Raw genomic sequence first — 20,506 nt, forward strand, 5'->3', positions numbered from 1 at the left:
AGGGGACTGACGTTCTGGGGGCGGGTCCTCGAGATTAAGGGGCTGGGGGTCTCGGACTAGCGGAGCGAGGCGAGAGCCTCCGCCTAGGATGTGGGGAAACCGGACACCGCCAGACTACAGTAAAGCACTCTAGTCCAGCTCTTGCTGGATGCGAACCAGGAAGTGGGTGTGGCAAAAGGACGTGACAGCTATAGTAACCAACGAAAATGTATTGGAGGACTAAACACCAGGAAGTTCAGCCAATGGGAAGTGAGAGTCATTTTCTCTCACGCATCTCGGTGGGCACCTCATAATAGGACTCTCATCTCGGAAGTAGGCATGGAGCTACTTTGTGTGGGTGTTTGTGTGGTGTTTCTGTGTGTGGATTCGTGGTGTCCTGGCTTTCAGAAGACTTCAGTTAGCGACTTTCTGCTGAAGGAAACGAATTTGCAGACCTAGTTCTGACTGTTTCTGTTTAGGACTGCCTGTTGCTTTTTGCCACAGCGTTTTCAGGACTAGACAAGAGAAACGTCCAGTTCTAGTCTTGTGCTCTGTAGGGCCCTCCAGCCGGGGAAAAAGGTGAAATGTTGAGAAGCTCAGACAAGTCATCATTTTCCTCGGCCAAAGCTGCTCTCCTCTTTTGTCTGGTCAATGATCTACTAAATGAAGCAGAACTTAAAATTTGGTGAGATCTTATTATGTTCTCATACCTTCCCTCAAGTTTGATGATAGCTAATGCAAAAGTTCTCTTCTTGCCTGGGGATGTAGCTCAGTTGGTAGAGTTGGTTAGCAACATGAAACCCTGGGTTCAGTCTCCAGCTCCATACAAACCAGGTGTGGTGGCCCACGGCTATAATTTCTGCACATGGAGGCTTGAGGATCGGAAGTTTAAGAGTATCCTCGGCTACACAGCAAGTTATTGGCCGATTTAGCTTTGAAAGATCAAATCAAAGTTCAACAGCTTTAAGATGTGCAATTATTAAGACAAAATTTGTGACTAGAGTTCTACAGCTCAGTGGTGGCGCTCTTGGCCAGCCTTAGGTTCCATCTTCAATACTGCAATAGTTTCCCCCAACCATTTTGTTCTTTTTTTGCATACGTTTAACAATCGCTTCTCATCCTTACTTCCTTTTCTCTGTCATACATCTTTAGGGGGATTTCACTCCCATTAGTGGGTCTTTATTTTATGTGGTATGTATCTTGTCTCCCCTTATACCGTTGTTTCTCCTCCTCGGTCTACAAAAGTGTTCGAGTAGTCACAGCCCTAAAACTAATCAGAACCCTTTCTGTGGTGCACCTTCGGCTTTGCCCCTCCATCGCGCTCCTTCTCACATATCCAAAGAGCAATCTGTCTTCATTTCTTATTCACAAAGACCATCTTTGACAAGCCTTTATACGCTTTCTGAACCTCATACATTCATGACATAATTGCTTCAGATAAGTCCCCCTGAGGTCCCCTGATTCTCAAACCCAGCTTCCCTTTCCTATCATCCTCACCTCTGACCCCACCATTCTCCCTGACCCCTGAAGACCTCTCCATTTAAGGGTAGCCAAGTGACAGTTGTGATCTCTGAGACATAAATAATTTTTTTTCTTTATGTAAGAACATGGCAACCTGCTTGTGTGTATTTTTCCCCTCCTCCTCTTTTTCATGATATGGGTGTTTTGTCTGCATTACATCTGTGAACCATTTGGGGGCTTGGTGCAGACAGAAGTAAGAAGAGTGTGACAGAGCCAGGTGATGGTGGCGCACTTGCACACGCCTTTAATTCCAACACTCAGGAGGCAGAGGCAGGTGGATCTCTGTGAGTTCAAGACCAGCCTGGTCTTCAGAGTGAGTTCCAGGACAACTAGGGCTGTTACACAGAGAAACCCTGTCTCATCCTCCCCCCAAACAAACAAACAGGAAAGAAGAGTGCAATAGGTTTCAAGCTGAACTGTGGGTGCTGGGTATCGAACCTGGGTCCTCTGGAAAAGGGGCCAGTGCTTTGAACCACTGAGCCATCTCCACAGCTGCTTGTTTTTCATTCTTCTTTCCTTTTCCTTCCTACCTGGAATATATTATAACAACCATCTTGTGATTTTAAAGGTGAGGGTCTAGATGCTAAAGATGGTAGTGGGAAAAGGAGAAAGATACTTGTTCCCATGTGACTTTGTTGATCTGTGGTGCCAGATCAACAAATCAATACCCATCAACTATTGGTGAATGGACCTCCTTTCTTTTCTCTTTCTTCCTTTTTTTATAAAGACAGGATCTCTCTATTATGCATCCCTGCCTGTCCTAGAACTTACTATGCAGATCAGGGTGGCCTTGAACTCAAAGAGATCCACCTGCCCTGCCATCCAAGTGCTGGGACTAAAGGCTTGTGTCATCATACCCAGCCCGTCTGTGATGGGGGATGTCCTTCTGTACATATGGTTTTCTTATTGGTTGATGAATAAAACACTGTTTGGCCAATAGAGGCAGGAAGATAGGTAGGACTAGGAGTCAAGGAGAATTCTGGGAAAGGTAGTCAGAGAGAGACCTCGAGGAGACACCATGTAGAGACCAGGAAGATAGGACATGCCAGGCATTCTCTGGTAAGATAAGGCCATGTAGAAATACATAGATTAATAGTTATGGGTTAATAATCAAGAGAAAGCTAGCCAATAAGAAGCCCTAGCCATCGGTCAAGAGTTTAACAATTAATATAAGTGTTTGTATGTTTATTCGGGGCAAAGTGGCCATGGGACCAGGCAGGACAAGAAACTCCAGTTACATGGCTGGCTTTTCTTTAGTACAGACAGATCACTTTTATTTATGGCTTCCACAAAGCATTGTCTCCTCATTTTGTTCCTTTTCCCCTTCATGACTCTTCCTTCATTGATCCCCAGGAGCTTCACCGGTCACCTCCTCCCCTTCTCCACTTCCCCCTTCCTCTCTTTGGGCTTTTTCCGGCAACTGCATTCACTTCCAGGGTCTTCAGTTACTCTCTTTCCCAAACCATATGACCTCCCTTAATCTCTGGTCTGTATTCAGAGACGTATTTATAGTCTCCCCACAGCTGTTGAATCCACATTCCAGACTCATTCTGTTTGTGTTAGTTGGTATTTTAAGATACAAACTTCAGCCATGAGGTGGTGGCGCATGCCTTTAATCCCAGCACTTGGGAGGCAGAGACAGGCAGATCTCTGTGAGTTCGAGGCCCTGGTCTACAGAGCGAGTTCCAGAACAGCCTCCAAAACAATACAGAGAAACCCTGTCTTGAAAAAAAATCTGAAACAAACAAATAGACAAACAAACAAAAACAAGCAAACAAACAAAAAACCACAAACTTCAGAGGGTGGTAAAAAGATAAATATACTTATACCAAAGATAAAAGATATAGAGTTGGTTTCTTTTATTGCTCTTATTGCTGCCCCTTGTTCTTCTTCCAGCAGAATCCACAGGTAGGAATGCTGCTGGCATCTGAAGGACATTGGGCTACAGCTGTTGTAGCATTCCTATTAGGTGTCTTGACACATAACAAACTGATTTCTATTTCTCTATAGAAATCATTTAGTTGGTTTTGCCCAGAACAGGTGTTCATACATGCTATACCCAAACCTTGAATGAACCTCAGAACTCTATGTATTATAGTTTTGGTCCCCATCTTGGCACTGTTGGGAGGTGATAGAAAAGTCTTTAGGTCACCAGGGGACTGCCTTCAAAGACAGTTGTGGAAAAGCCAGGGAGATGGCTCTATAGGTAAGTGATTATTGCTTGAATAAGGACCTGAGTTTGGATCTCCAGGTGGGTATGACAGCATATAGCTGTAACACTAATGTGGGTGGAGCTGAGGCTGGTGTGTGTGTGTGTGTGTGTGTGTGTGTGTGTGTGTGTGTGTGTGTGTATTGGAAACAGGCCTTGTGTGATTACATCTACAACCTAGCCAGGAGAGGCTGACTGATACAAGACATGCTGTTCTTTCCATTATATATATTTTAAATTTATTTAATTTTCTAAATTGTATCACTGTTTTGCCTTTGTTTATGTATAGTACCAAATACATGTCAGGCTCACAGAGGTTAGAAAAAGGTGTCAGATCTCCTGGAACTGAAGTTACAAATGGCTGTGAGCCACCAAATGAGTGCTGAGAATCAAGCCTGGGTCCTCTACAAGAGCAACTCTCCAGCCTCATGTTGTATTTTTATTTTTTGAGACAGGGTTTCGCTGTATTGTTTTGGAGGCTGTCCTGGAACTCGTTCTGTAGCCCAGGCTGGGCTCGAACTCACAGATATCCGCCTGCCTCTGCCTCCTGAGTGCTGGGATTAAAGGCTTACACCACCAATGCTCGGCATCATGTTGTATTTTTTATTTCAAAACATTTATTGGCTTCTTTATTATTTTGTGGGTATGTGCATGCCGGGAGGCTGTTCTCTCCTGTGGGATCTAGGAATTGAACTCAGGTGCTCAGATTTATATGGCAAATCTTTACTCATTGAGCCAACCCGTCAGCCCTCGGTATTGTTTACTGTTTAAAACATTTTCTAGAGGCTTTTTATACATTAAAGTACATGGGTTAACTTGGCCATGGATTTGCTGTTAAAACTGCAACTTTCTGCAGTGGTTCCCACTGAGAATTTGGAGAGAAGCCATTGAGGAATCTGTGTGAAGTGATTGTAACCTCTTGTTCCTCACAGAGACAGATGAAACTAGAACTAAAGCTCTAACTACCTAGTGTCTGACAGAGAGCTTGTTAGAGTTTACAACATATAGGAAGCAAAAATAATCTCATGAATTAGAGTCAGATTGGAATATGTGTTCATGTTCTCTGCAGTGTTTCTGAAAATTGTCATTGTTTTCTGAAGATTTTCTTCTCTCTCTCTCTCTTTCTCTCTCTCACACACACACACCACCACCACCACACTTAAATCTAGGTTCCACATATAAGAGAAAATTTGTGTCTGACTTATTTTATTTAGTGCTTTCCAGATCATTTTTTCCCTGCAATTGTCATGACTTCATTGTTCTTTCTGACTTTGTAAAATTCCATTGTGTATGTGTATCACATTTACTCCATCCATTCATCTGTTTATGGATATGTAGGCTGGTTCCTTTTTCTGGCTATTGTGTAAATAACATGGATGTACAAGTATCTCTATTGTATGCTTAAGAGTCCTTTGGATATGTAGTGGATCATTTTTATGTCAACTTGACACAAACTAATGTCATCTGAGAGGAAGGAACCTCAATGGAAAACATGCCTCCATAAGACCTGACTGCAGAGATGGTTCAGTGTTAAGAATACTGGCTGCTCTTCTAGAAGTCCTGAGTTCATTTTCCAGCAGCCACAAATGGTGACTAACAACTGTAGGAGATCTGATGCCCTCTTCTGGTGTGCATACAGACAAAATGTGTGTGTGTGTGTGTGTGTGTGTGTGTGTGTGTGTCTGTGTGTGTGTGAATCATTTAAATAAATACGAATTTAAACATCTGGCTGCAGGCAAACCTGTAGGGCATTTTCTTAATTATTGATTGATAATGGAAGGGCCCAACCCATTGTAGGTAGGGACACTTCCAGGCTAGTAATCCTGGGTGCTATAAGAAAGCAGGCTAAGCCGGGCGTTGGTGGCGCACACCTTTAATCCCAGCACTCGGGAGGCAGAGGCAGGCGGATCTCTGTGAGTTCGAGGCCAGGCTGGACCGACAGACTCCAAAACAGAGAAACCCTGTCTCGTAAAACCAAAAAAAAAAAAAAAAAAGAAAGCAGGCTAAGGTCAGACATTGGTGGCGCATGCCTTTAATCCCAACACTCAGGAGGCAGAGGCAGGCAGATCTCTGTGAGTTCAAGGCCAGTCTGGTCTACAGAGTGAGTTCCAGGACAGTCTCCAAAACAATACAGAGAAACCCTGTCTCCAAAAACAAATGAAAACAAAAGAAAGGAAGGAAGGAAGGAAAGAAGGAAGGCTAAGCAAACCATGAAGTGTAACAGGCTTTTTTGGATGGCCAGCCCCCAAATCATGACACAGAGACTTATTATTAATTATGAATGCTCAGCCTTAGATTTAGGCTTGTTTCTAGTTTTTTCTCTAAATTAACCCATTTCTATTTATCTCTGTGCTGACCTGAGGCTCGTTTACCTCATCTACTGTGCTGTTCATTCTGCTTTCTGCCTCCTCCATGTCTGGCTGGCTCACCTCCAGCTGGGCTGGCCCTGGGCTGGTTAGCTGGCTCCCCTTTTCTCTCTGCCCACCAACCAGCTCTCCCTCCTCTGCCTAGCTACTAGCCATTCAGCTTCTTTCCTTCCTTCCTTTTTCCTTTCTCCCTTCCTTCCTTCCTTCCTTCCTTCCTTCCTTCCTTCCTTCCTCCCTCCCTTCCTTCCTTGTTTTCTTGTTTGCTTTTGTTTTGTTTTGTTTTTTGTTTTTCGAGACAAGATTTCTCTGTGTAACAGTCCTGGCTGTCCTGGAACTCACTCTGTAGACCATGCCAGAATCAGATTCACAGAGATCCATCTGCCTCTGCCTCCCAAGTGCTGGGATCCAAGGTGTGTGTCACTACTGTCAGGTGGCCATTCAGCTTTTTTGTTTCTCAGCTTTTATTAGATCAGGCAGGTGCCATAGGCAGGCAAGATGAAACACCAACACATCTTTACATAGTTAAACAAATGCAGCAGAAACAAAAACAACACATCTTTACATAATTAAATGCAGCATGAACAGATGCAACACATCTTTACATAGTTAAACAAACGTTCTATTCACCAACAATGAGGAGCAAGCCAGTAAGCAGTACTCCATGGCCTCTGCAACAGCTGCTGTCTCCAGGTTCTTGCCTTGAGTTTCTATCCTGACTGACCTCAGTGGTGGACTGTGATATGGAAGAGTAAGCAAACCCAACCCTCTCCTCTCCAAGTTGATTTTGGTCCTGTTGTTTCATCACAACAATAGAAGCCCTAATCAAGACAGGGTGTACACCCAAGAAGACAGAACTTGGTCATATTATAATTTCTTCAGTTTTTTTTTTGAGGATGCTCCACACTGTTATCCTCTGATCCCTTGTATCAATCTCTAACCTTGAATTAAAAAAATAGATTTGTGTGTTTATTTTTAAATTTGTGTGTAGTCTTGTGGGGGATTACTTTTCTCCCACCAGGAATGTTCCCGTCACTAAGCTCAGGCCTCAGACTTCGAAGGTGCTTTTACTGACTGAATTGTCTCACTGGGCTTTACTCCTGGAATTTAAATTGTATGTGTGACTATAAATATAGACTTTAATGCTTGTGTAGAATAAGAAAGAAGGAGACGTAAGTCGAACCTTGGTAGAATGAGGGCAGGTCAATAGGCAGATGCACTTGTCACCTGCTGTAGGTCAGCGCCATTCTATCTGAGTGTACTTTAGCAACAACAGCTGAGGAGGGATGAGGCCCAGCCTTCATCTAGTTTGGTCCTTCCTCGGGACATCTCTGAGCATAAACGAGGGGAGTAAACTATTCCATCACATGTCTGTAAGTATTATGATCTTTCTCAGACAAAGATTATGAATTAAATGGTATCTCAATGCCAGGTGTGTAGTTAAAGGTAGAGCCATAAAATTGAATAGTCCCTTTGTCTTGGGATAGATAACCTCTCTCAAAGAGGAAAATGTCTTAGAAAGGATGGAGCAGTTTTAGAGAGGAAAAATGCATCATTCCAGGGTGCCCTATGGGATGAAAGAGTGTCTCAGATTCCCAAAGATATATACAATGGAGCCTAACTTTTGTAACTTCACCCAGAGCAATTTTAAGTCATGTAAAACTAAATACACATTCCAACCATTCAAAATGAGATACATGTAGTTAGCTCAAGCAGTTAACATGTAGAGTTTATAACTGGTAAGAAAATTAAACTTAGTTGAGCTTCCAGAGCGAAGGTCACGGACAAGATGGTGCTCCCAGTTCAGGTCTCTCCGCTCATCAAGCTTGGCAGATACTCAGCCCTGGTCCGCGGCATGGTCTATGGTGCTAAACGTTATAGTTACCTAAAACACCAGGCAGAAGTGGAGAGGAGGGGGGCAGAGAAGGAAAAGAAGAGACTAGATGAGCTGAAACGGATTGAGAAAGATCTCGCAGAAGGTGACACCATACTCAAGTGATGCGCCCATGAACTTGCCTTTCTTTAGCCTCTGAGGATGAATAAAGCTTTGTTGTGTGATGGAAAAAGAAAAAAGGAAAAAAAAAAGAAAATTAAACTTGCCGGGCAGTGGTGGCGCATGCCTTTAATCCCAGCACTCAGGAGGCAGATGCAGGTGGATCTCTGTGAGTTCCAGACTAACCTGATCTACAGAGTGACTTCTAGTACAGCCTCCAAAGCCACAGAGAAACCCTGTCTCGAACCCCCCCAAAATTAAACTTTAGTCTATGTTTTTCAAATGTAAGAGTATTTCATATAATGTGTTTAATTTTAGAAAATTTCGTACAACATATCTTGATCATATTCACTCCTCACTCCCCTCCAATTCCTCTCAGATCCACCCCATCCTCCACCTCCTTGTGTCCTTTCTCTTTCAGTCATTTATTTTTTGGACGACACTGTCACAGCAGTTGTCTTGGTCCCCTGGCTCCTATAGTCTTTCTACCCCTCTTCTACAATGTTCCCTGAGCCTTAAGTGTAGGGATTGAATTGTAAATGTATTAATTAGTGCAGGCATCCCAAGGTTCCAAAGTAAGAATATTTAAACAGATGTCTTTTAGATGCGTTTATCTACCTACCTACCTACCTACCAACCTATCTGTCTGTCTGTCTGTCTGTCTGTCTGTCTGTCTGTCTGTCTATCTATCTATCTATTTCCAGACAGCCCTGACTGTCCTGGAATTTGCTCTGTAGAGCAGGCTGGCCTCAAACTCACAGATCTGCCTGTCTCTGCCTCCCAAGCGCTGGGAGTAAGGGCTTGTGCCACCATGCCGAGCTCATACTTATTTACTTTTTAAAAAGATTTATATTCTTATTTTATGTGTGTGAATGTTCTGTCTGCATGTTTATCTCTGCACTGCATGAATGCAGTGCCCAAGGAAGCCAGAAGAGGGCATTGTGGAGTTATAGATGGTTGTGAATCACTCTGTGCCTGCTGGGAATTGAACCAGGGTCCTCTGGAAGAGCAGTTAGAGCTCCCCTTTTTCTCCAGCAGCCAGAGCTCTTAGGCCCTGAGTCGTCTTTCCAACCCTAGATGTGTTTCTTATCGAAAATATAGGTTGGATTATGTGATGGCTATTCTTGGGTATCCATTTACTATATCTGGAATTAATTAATACCCAAGCTGCTGGAATACCTGTGAGGGATTTTTCTTCATTGAAACATCTGAGGTAGGATAACCCACCCTAAATCGAGATCATACAAGGTAGGAAGACTTACATTAAATCTGGGCCATACCTTCTAGTGGCAGCCTATATAAAGGACATGGAAGAAAGAAGTAGCTTTTGCCTGCTCACCTTCACTCTTGCTGGCAAGTTCATTCCCGTAGAACTGACTTCTTTGGGATTCTGATGTAGACTGAAGACCAGCTGAGACATCCAGCCTTGTGAACCAAACGATGGCTGGATTCTTCGACCTTCTCTTAGGAGATAGCTATTTGTCAGACTAGCTGGTCGAAAGCCTGTAAGCCACCCTGATAAATTATATATAAAACCATATATATATATATATATATATATATATGAATTCAAAGCTGGTACCACTCTGATAAATCCTATTTTTATATATGTATAAAATACATATAGTCCTGTATATATACTATACCTATAATCCTGTTTATATACATATATATGAAATAGAGCCTATTAACCACCCTGATAAATCTCTCTCTCACATACACACATAAATCAAAGCCTGTAAGCCGTTGTTTATATATATATAATATATACAATCCTGCTTATATATATATAATAATCGAAGTCTGTAAACCACACTGATAAATCATATATATATATATGTATATATGATATATATAATACTGCTTATATATAAAATAATCAAAGCCTATGAACAATTCTGGTAAATCCTGTATATATATATATGTATATATATATATATGATATAAATATGCACACACATTAATTGTATTAGCTCTGTTTCTCTAGAGAACTCTGACTAAAACAGTGTTTGGTAGCTAGGTAAGGTGTTAACATGTTCTCAGGACATGGCAACTGGACCTCTGTCTCATAAGCAAAGGTCTATAACTGAGGACTATGATCACTGGCCAGCAGAATGGGGCCCCTGTCATCTCTCTGCCACTGGAAGGAGACATGACACCTGAACTTCTTCTTGGAAAGTTGTTAATAAATAACTCTGCAAGCTCAGTTCCAGAATCCCTAAACTTTATGCTTACTGGATAGCAGAAGGCTTTCTACCTTTGAACCTTACCTGCCGCTCCTATGAAGGAGACTTTCTGGTAAAGAACAAAGACTTACCATTGCCCGTCTGTAAGAGTTAAATCAAATGGGTCTGCCAATCACCTGGGTAGGACAAAGTCCCTCAGGAAGAGCAGCTTGCTCTAGTCAATTAAGGAATAGAACAAAGCCTGCCATCTTCATGGTCTATAAGATGGTGTTCTTTTTGTTTTGTTTTGTTTGTTTGTTTGTTTGTTTTTAAGCAGGATCTCCTGTAACCCAGGCTGGCCTTGAACTCAGTATTTAGCTAAGGATATTCTTGGACTCCTTATCATCCTTTCTCTACCTCCCAAATGCTGAGGTTACAGGCAGGCTTGCACCATCATGCCTTGTTGTAATGGTTAATTTTCTTGACTAACCTAATGGGGTTTAGAATGACCTCAGAGACAAACCTGTGAGGATGCTTCCTTAGAGGTTAAACCTATCCTTTTGTTGGCAGTATCATTCCATGGGCTGGGGTCCCAGACCTAATATGTAGGAGGGAATGGGGGCTGGAGAGATGGCTTGGTGGTTAAGTATACAAGCTATCCTTGCAGAGGACCTGAATTTGGCCACCATCACCCATGTTGGGGGCTCACAACCACCTGTAATTCCAGCTCTAGGGACTGAGACAGCCTCTTCTGGGCTCTGAGGATGCCGGCCATTATACGCACATACCCCACCCCCACCCCCACCCCACACAGACACATAATTTTTAGAGGCTCATAAAAACAAACATTTACAAAGGAGAAGAAAGTTAGTGATACACCCTCATCCATCATGTCTGCTTCCTGATTGTGAACAAGCTGTGACCTGCTGACTCATATTCCTGCCATCATGCCTTCCCACCGTAAAGGAGTATCCTCTCTAGCACGAGCCAAAATAAGCCTGCTTTTCTTCATTGCTCATAGCAGTGAGAAATGTAACTAGCATGCTTCCTTTAGCTCTGGTCCACTCTCACTCTTGAAAATTCTTTACATTTCCCTGTAATAAGCATTTTACACTAAATTCTGTGTCTCCTCTGAAAATATTTGACTTGAGATCACAAGAGCCAGTAAAATATCCCTGTGACAAATGCAGTGATTGTAAAATGATATTAATAAGTTCATGTTTAAGATTTTGTTCTTTAAAAAGTATTTATTTGAGCTGGGTGGTAGTGGCACATGTCTGTAATTCCAGCACTCGAGAGTCAGAGGCAGTCAGATCTCTGTGAGTTCAAGGCTAGCCAAGGCTACACAAAGAAACCCTGTCTTGAAAAACAAAAACATTATGTTTTTCTTTTAAAATATTTTAATTAATTAATGTGTGTATCAGTGTTTTGTTTTGTCTGCATGTAAGTGCTTGATATTCATGCAGTATATAAAGTGCCCAGAAGGAGCATCGTGGAGTTTTGATGTCTGTGAGTAGCCGTGTTGGGTCTGGGAACTGAACCCAGGTTCTGTGGTCTGTTTGGGAGAGCAGTCAGTGTTGTTAACTCCCGAACCATCTTCCAGTCCAAGATGCTGCCTTTTTTTTTTTTTTAAAGATTTATTTATTATGAACACAACGCCCTGCCCCCATGTACGTCTACACACCAGCAGAGGGCACCAGATCTCATTACAGATGGTTGTGAGCCACCATGTGGTTGCTGGGAATTGAACTCATGACCTCTGGAAGAGCAGTCAGTGCTCTTAACCTCTGAGCCATCTCTCCAGCCCCCCCAAGATGCTGCCTTTTTGCTGCTGGTACTCTTGTTATTTTGTAGGTAGGAGCCTGTAATTCATCTATCCAAAGCCAGAATTATGCCACAAAGGTCCGATTTTGAAAAACCCGGAGTGTTATGTGATGTCAACAGACCTTCCGTACCTGAGAGGATGTCCCAAATAAAGCATACAGAAGCCCATTGAGTGCTGAAAAAGTGCTCAGCTGCACTAGTAATCATAGAGACTAAATGTAAATCAATGACAGGCAGTTTTCACCTATCGCCTTGACAATTTTGCTGAGGGTGGTGAACTTAGTGATTGATCACTCTCATTTCCCTTACCTCACTTTTCCCATCATTGGAAATTAAATAACCCAGAGCTTAAGGTATAAATCATTGCAGTGAATTTCATGATCATTAGAGGAAGCTGTTTTTGAAACTTCTAAATTGTGGAAGTAGAGGCGAATTTTACTCTAGTTCCAAACCTATGGTTTTACTCTACAAAGACATTAAGAAATTAGTTTTATGGGGGTGGTGGTGGTAGCGCACATCTTTAATCCCAGCACTCAGGAGGCAGAGGCAGGAGGATTTCTGTGAGTTCAAGGCCAGCTTGGTATTACAGAGCTAGTTCAGTCCCTTGCCTCTGATAGATCTAAGTATTCAGTACTTAAATGTGGATGAAGAGACAAGTGGAAGGTTGGTGGCCAGTACCTTAGAGTCACCCTTAGTTTAGGACAACTTCTGTAAGAAGTGTCTGGAGAAAGGTATGTAGACTTTTTATCTTTTTATTTTTTATTGATTCCCAGTTCCTCCACATCTGCCCCTCACCTTTGTAGTGTCCCCGAAAAAGAAAACTAAAAAAGAAATAATAAAAATAAGATAAAAAGAAATGATAATATTGAACAAATAATTAAAAATACAAATAAGAATATCAATTTCAATTAAAAAGCAAACAAACCAGCAAAAATAAACAAGCATGCAAACAAAACAAAACAACAATAGCAAGGAAAATCAAAAACTAAAAACAAAGCACTTTGCTCCTCCATCTTTGCCTCGCCGTTGTCTCTTCTTTCATCTTAGTGGTACTGGGAGCTGCCGTGTATCATGCAGTATACCCTTTCATCCAACAGCTGTCCTTGCAAGCGTGCATTGCATAACGTGTTGTTGGTCAGGTTCAAGGACTCTGGCCTTCAGCATACCCTCAGCACTGGACCCGGCACAGAGACTCCCTGGATGTCCCCTGTTGCCCCTCATGTAGCCCCTTCCACCACGGTTCTGCAGGTTCAGTCCCTTCACACACTCTAGCAGGTAGATGTCGGGGTGTGTTAGTTCAAAGTTCTGGATGTGTATCTGGCTGTTGAATTGGTCAGTGTGGCGCTGGGACCACTTCCCTCAGGTGAGGGGGTGGGGCCATCTTTCCCAAGTGTGTGTTTCGGGCAGCTCTCCTAAGAGGTGTGGCTAGCTTTCCCATGACAGGGTCTTCAGGGTCCATTATCCTAGGCCAGGTGCAGGATGGGGTCAGCTCTCTAGTGGGGAGGGCAGCTCTCCCTGGGCCACTAAGGGGCAGGACCAGCTCAGCAAAGCCCTCCTACTTCAACACATGGTCCAACACATGATTTGCATGGGCCCTCAGGCACCTGCATGGTCTCACATGTTGGGCCAGACCCCAGGCATCTGCATTGCCTTTGGTAGTAACTGAGCTAGATATGTAGATATCCTAACTAGGGTTTTCAGATGATTACATCCAACTGTCATTAATTAATTAATTCATCAATAAATCATTTAACTAATTTTGAGACAGGCTCTCATTATGTAGACCAGGCTGGCCTGGAACACAGAGATCTGCCTGCCTGTGCCTTGGCATTACAGGTGTGTGCCACTTGGCCCAGCCAAACTGTCCTTATTCAAAGGCAGAAAATAGGGTAATTAAGAACATGGAGTTTGGCCGGGCGGTGGTGGCGCACGCCTTTAATCCCAGCACTCCGGAGGCAGAGGCAGGCGGATCTCTGTGAGTTCGAGGCCAGGCTGGACCGACAGCCTCCAAAACAGAGAAACCCTGTCTCGTAAAAAAAAAAAAGAACATGGAGTTTGGAAAAAAAAAAAGAGAAATTAGCATAGCCAGGCGGTGGTGGCACTTGCCTTTAATCCCAGCACTCTGGAGGCAGAGGCAGGTGGATCTCTAGTTCAAGACTAGCCTGGTCTACAAGAACTAGTTCCAGGACAGCCTCCGAAGCTATGGAGAAACCCTGTCTTGGGAAAAAAAGGAACATGGAGTTTGGGGCTGGAGAGATGGCTCAGTGGTTAAGAACACTAGCTGGTCTTCCAGAAGTTGCTGACTTCAATTCCCAGCAACCATATGGTTGCTCACAACCATCTGTACTGAGATCTGGTGCCCTCTTATGGCATGCAGGGACACATGAAGAGAGAACACTATATGCATACTAAATAAATAAATTTAAAAAAAGAACATGGAATTTGCAGACAGGCGCCTTTTGGTACTTGGCCTCCAAATGCCAGTGATCTCATTTACTAGCTGTGCAACCTTTCCCCCTTTTCAAGTCTTAGAGAAGAAGTTGACTTTTAAAACCACAAAAACAAAACTGTACTTTCCCATTTCTCCCTTCATCAGTCTTCCCCTTTGGACTATTATGGAGTCTGTTTTTAAAGAAAGAAGGCATTTCTTGTATTTGCATGGGTAAGTGCTGGAAAGAGCACAAGCATTTGTTTCGTCCATGCTCCCAAAGCTTAAGGAAATTATTCTTATTGTCTTGGTGTTTCCTCTAAATCTTAAGACTACAACAACCAAGAACGCTTCTGTTCTTGTTCATGCTAGACAGAAATGTAGACTTCTACTACTTTTGACTAACACCTATGGGAAAATAAGACAGGAAGTATTTACATTTTTCTTCTGCCCCTTTTTATTTTTATTCTTTTAAAAGGTGTGTGTGTGTGTGTGTGTGTGTGTGTGTGTGTGTGTGTGTGTGTGTGTGTGTAGGAGAGAGAAAGAGAGGGAGTGAGGGAGGGAGAAAGATCATATGTATGAATGTATGTACTCACGTGTGTGCTTATACCTTTGTGTGCAGAGGCCAGAAGAGGGCACCAGGCATCCTTTTTGACCACTCTGCCTAACCCTTGGCAGAATCTTTGTCTGGAGTTCACATCTCAGCCAGGTTGGAAACAATCAAGCCCAAGCAACTCTTGCATCTTTGGCTCGCTCAGAACTGGAGGTAGAGTGTTTGTTTATAGGGGCTCCTGGTTTATTACTTCAGTGCTGGGATATGAACTCTGATCCTTATGGTTGTAGAGCAAGTACTCTTAGCTTTCCAGTCATCTCTTCAGGCTCTAGCTCTTATTTTTAACTTTTCTGTTTTTTCTTTGTAACTTAAAAAGCTAAAAGTGATATTTCAAATTTCTGAGTAAGTCTTTCATTTTAAATTTTGTTTTATGTGTGTGGTTGTTTTGCCTGCATATATGTTTTATGTGTATGGATGTTTTGCCTGCATATGTGTTTGTATTCCACATGTATGCCTGATGCCTGTGGGGGCCAGAAGAGGGCACTGGATTCCTGTGAACTGTAGTTACAGATGGTTGTAAACTGCCATGTGTGTGCTGGGAATTCCAACCCAGGTTCTCTGGAAGAACAACCAATGCTCTTAACCACTCTTAATCACAGAGCCCTCTCTCCTGCTCTGAATAAGTATTTTGTATATCATATAGAAATTATCATTAACAGCTAAGGCTTAAATCTGAGAAATAGCAGGCTATAAAATAACATACAGAAAAATTTCTAAATGGTTACTTAAACTGAGAATTTGTTGGGCTGCTTTGGCTCCCAAGTGTGTGAATGTGGATAGCACTAGCCTAAAAGACAAAGTAGGTGATTTAACTTTTGGCTTTGCTATTGCAATTTGGATACATATGGAGGCAGTACAATCTAATGGATGGAATCCAAGGTCGAGTGTCAGTCTGACATTAGAGGCAGGCTCTGTAGGCTAAGTGTATGATGTAGGCTAAGTGTATAATGATGGCCACTGTCATAAACGAATAAATTTTTGTCTTTGTGTCTCCATATATAAAAAGATATTTTGTAAATTGATAAATGAGACCTTGATTTACTATGAATAGATACTGAGACATCACTTCTAAACTGCAGATATTTCTAACATCTTGCTATGCATTTATATGACTCAGAGGCATCCCAGACACAAAGTCCAGCCAAGTCTAGGTTTGAAATGATCACTTATTAACCATGTGACACACTGGACAATTTATATGAGCTCTCTAACACAATGTCTTCTTGTATAAAATGAGGTTAATATTTGATATGTGGTAAGTGCTTAATAGTGATGATGATTTAATGCTTTATTTTTGATTAATTGGTGCATGTATTTGTTTCGGGGAGTTGAGACTGTCACGTCTGCTGTGCGGCCTGTGTCGGAGAACGTGCAGAGGGTGTCGGGGATTGACAACACAGAGACTCATTCAACGATGTAAAGAAAACTTTAAACAGGTTCCAAAAAGGTTCAAGAAAACTTCCTAAGAAAGTCTCCCACCAGAGAAGCTTCTGCTCTCTCCTCTCCCCTGGCTGGTTCTGCCCTGACACCAGAGGTGGATGTGTGTGGGTTTTAAAGGTGCGGTTAGTCTTTGGACAAGGTCGAGGTCAGGGCGGTTTCCGTGGGAAGGCCTTTTCCAGGAACTTATTGCCCCGGGCATTGTATCGTTGTTAGTAAACATGTTTTTACTAAACATTGTCTTACAGCTGCCTACTCTCAGGCAGAAGGGGAAGTGGGTCCCTGCTCAAGGTCTGGTGTTCCCACAGAGACAGGATCTTTTTATGTGGCACAGACTGGTCTTGAACTCACAATAATCCTTCTTCAGCCTCCTAGTGTTTGGGGATCACACTGTAAGCCACCATATCGGCACTTGTACTCTATTTTCTTTGGTGACTTCTATGTCTAGCTTCCTTTGCTGTCCATAAGAATCCAAGGTCATAATTCATTAACCTTTATATACAACATTAATTAATCACATATGTGCATGCCATCTTTTTAGTATTCTTTTGGATTTATTTTTGCCTAACCTCCAAATCTATGACCATTTTACCATCCAGCCTCACAGTTTTAATATCAGCTTTTCAAATTCTTCTAATAAATTGGTGGTGCCATAAAAATTCAGCAACATGGTGACTGCACAGTGGTAGGCAAGAGTGTATCCACAATAGGCTTATGCTTATGCAAATTGAAAATTCCAAACATAATTATTACTTGAAATAATATAGAAATGGCCCAACTCAATTGGAATTCAGAGACTCTGAGTGTGTTAAGTGAATAATTAGAGGTCATATATATGTATATATATACATATATATATGTATACAGTTGGCTTGAAGCAGTGTCTTACTAAGAAGCTCAAACTGGCTTTAACCTTGGCAATCCTCCTGCTTCATCTTCCCAAATGCTGGGATTACAGATGTTGGCCTCTGTGCTGGGTTATATACTATACTTGAATGCTTGGCTCTGGCTGATCTCACAGTTCTAAAACAATCAAATACAGGAATTCAATGAACAAATTAATAAAAACATTTTATTTTAATTTTGGTTTTGGTTTTTTGAGACAGGGATTATCTATGTAGTCCTGGCAATCATTTTGTAGACCACAGTGGTCTCGAACTTGGAGAGCTGCCTGCTTCTGCCTCCCAAGTGCTGGGGTTAAAGGCATGTGCCACCACTGCCCAGCTCAAAATATATTTTATTTTTCATTATGTGTATATGTATGTGGCAGTATGTATATGTGGGTATACACATGTGTGAGTGCAGGTGCCCTCAGAGTCCAGAAGAGAGCGCTGAGTTCCCTGGAGCTGGAGTTACAGGAAGTTGTGAGTCATCCACCATGAGTGCTGGGAACAGAATCCAGGTCCTCTGAAAAAAGCAGTGTGAGCTCTTAACCACTGAGCCATCTCTCTCACTCAAACTCAATAAATTTTTAATGATGCAGTTATGTAACTGGTTCAGGTTACTAGTACAGGTGATTTAGCTATTATATACAAGTTTATATTATTCTTCCGAGACATCCTGTGTTCATTACTAATTGAAATACTAGTGAATTTATATCTTATCAGCCTTCATCTCTCCGAGATCAGCGAAATGCGTTTAATTAGAAAACACATGGACATTTACAGATCTCTGTCTCCTAATGTATTCGGTTTCTGTTGGCAGAGTCCCTTTACAAAAGCAGTAGGGTGGTACACACACATGTAAACTCAGCACTTAAAGGCTGTGATGGGAGGACCTTGTCTCAGTTATCAGAGAGAAAAAAGTCTCTGACATCACTCTTGCCTTTTCTTGTTGTTCAATGAAATTAAGTATCTTGGGTGGGATCAGTGGGTGAAGGTGCTTGCTGCCCAGCCTGACAGCCTGACTAAGATCCCAGGGACCACGAGGCTGAAGGAGAACAGACTCCTGCAAGTTGTCCTCTGAATGCCACACAAACAAATAAATGTAAAAAAAAGTTTTTGTTTTCTTGAGCAATATCAAGGGACAGATTCTAAAATAATAGATTGTCATCATTTATGTCACTTACTTCCATCTCCTACCTCGACATCCTTTAAATGTTTTGGCTTCCAAAATGGCCTTTCTCCTTGGTGTTTTACCACCATACCTGCCTTTGGTATATAAGGCTCTACTCTTGTAATAATAAATGCCATTCTCCTTGTAAGAATGAGCCGCTGTCTTTGTCTTTATTTTCATCCTTAGCCCTTAGCCTCGGATCATTGTGAAGTATGGTAGCACTGTAGCGGCGAACACACTGGCTGAGTGAGGCTGAGTGTTATCCTTGGAAGGGTCACAGAGTAAGGATGCTTACCTGATGGTGACCCAGACACAGAGAGCACTGCCTTATAGTTTTCCACCACCTCCCAATAATGTGATTACAAATCCATCAAGGGATTTAGATTAATCCATTGATTAGGTCAGAGGCCCTACGTCCCCCAAAGTTCCCAAGATCCCATCAGCCTGACAATAAAACCTTTTTAAAAAATATTTATTTATTATATACACAGTACTCTGCCTATATGCATGCTTGCTTGCCAAAAGAGGGCACCAGATCTAATTACCGATGGTTGTGAGCCACCATGTGGTGGCTGGGAATTGAACTCAGGACCTCTGGAAGAGCAGCCAGTGCTCTTAACCTCTGAGCCATCTCTCCAGCTCAGCAATCAAACCTTTAATATACTGACCTTTTAGGGTACACTTAGTAGCTGAACTGTAACACTAGGCAAAAGGACCCCAGATCCTTCTCTTCAGTATTATCTTTTCCTCCTGTCATAACAGTCCCAGACCTGACCCCCTTTGAACCTGGCTGCTCCTTGAAATGCAGCATCCTTTAAGTTGAAGTTGGTTTCCTTACAGGCTGACATGCCCTGTCTCTCTCTGTGGACAGTCCCATCAGTACTCACAAAGTCTTCAGGATAAATATACTATGTTCTCTTATCATTCCTGTCTGCCTGTTCTTCCTCTCTCCCTCCATCCCTCTCTCTCCTCTCTCTTATCCATTTTGTAGGTCTCACATTCAGTATTCTTTTTTTTTATTATGTACATAGTGCTTTGCCTGCATGTACACCTGCACACCAGAAGAGGGCGCCAAATCCCGTTATAGATGGTTGTGAGCCACCATGTGGTTGCTGGGAATTGAACTCAGGACCTCTGGAAGAGTAGCCAGTGCTCTTAACCTCTGAGCCATCTCTCCAGCCCCCCACATTCAGTATTCTTACCATAATAAAACAAACCCGAATCTTGAGGTTGCCTTCCATCTCTTCCTTCTCCTTGCCACGCCTTGACGAAGGTCCATAGACTGTGTGGACACTTCCTTTGTTTTGGTTTCTTCTTTGCACAAGTGGGCCCAGCTCACCACTGAAATCCCTTTTCTGCTTCTTTTTCTATAGGGTGACATTCCTAGTTCTTTACTGTTGAAAACAAAAATACAAACCTCTGAACTACTGGTCACTGTCTGCAGAACAAACACAAATTCCTTGTCTTGTAACTTAAGGCCCTGTGCAATCTGGCCCAGATCTTCTATTTCCTACACTGAGCCCAGACCTCTCAGCTAGAGGGTTTTGCTTAATCTTCAGTTAACAGATGATACTCTGCTTTTTATCTGGCTGGCAAAGTCCCTATTACTCACTGTTCAAGTACTAATCATAGTTTAGTTCTCAGGAAAAGGGGCTTTAGCTCTTTGAATGAGATGCCCCGCATATTCTCAAGCACCCGAATACTTGGGCTCTAACTAATAACGCTGGGGAAATTTAGTAAGTGTGTACTTTCTGGAGGAAGTGTGTCATTGGGGGTGGGCTTTGGTCACAGCGTTTTGTCACAGCAATAAAAAAGGAACTAAGACGGGGCCATTTCCACCTCCATCCCAGCCCAGGGTTCTGATCAAACCCACAGCTATCTTAGGTAGTTCTAAATCCATGCGTTATTTACAGCAGTTG

General features: G+C 42.5%; 2 protein-coding genes across 2 annotated transcripts in view; both read left to right on the plus strand.

The window, feature by feature from the left end:
- Positions 1 to 20,506, plus strand: part of Slc35f2 (solute carrier family 35 member F2) — a 136,096-nt gene that overhangs the window by 39,990 nt on the left and 75,600 nt on the right. The window lies entirely within an intron of this gene.
- LOC101835150 (ATP synthase subunit e, mitochondrial-like) lies at positions 7,832 to 8,190 on the plus strand. Its single transcript, XM_005069543.3, has one exon. The coding sequence runs from the start codon at positions 7,862 to 7,864 to the stop codon at positions 8,069 to 8,071; it is 210 nt and encodes a 69-aa protein (XP_005069600.1). The 5' UTR covers positions 7,832 to 7,861; the 3' UTR covers positions 8,072 to 8,190.

The sequence above is a fragment of the Mesocricetus auratus genome, unplaced genomic scaffold (genome assembly GCF_017639785.1).
Source record: "Mesocricetus auratus isolate SY011 unplaced genomic scaffold, BCM_Maur_2.0 Super-Scaffold_100022, whole genome shotgun sequence".
In the NCBI taxonomy this organism is placed as follows: domain Eukaryota; kingdom Metazoa; phylum Chordata; class Mammalia; order Rodentia; family Cricetidae; genus Mesocricetus; species Mesocricetus auratus.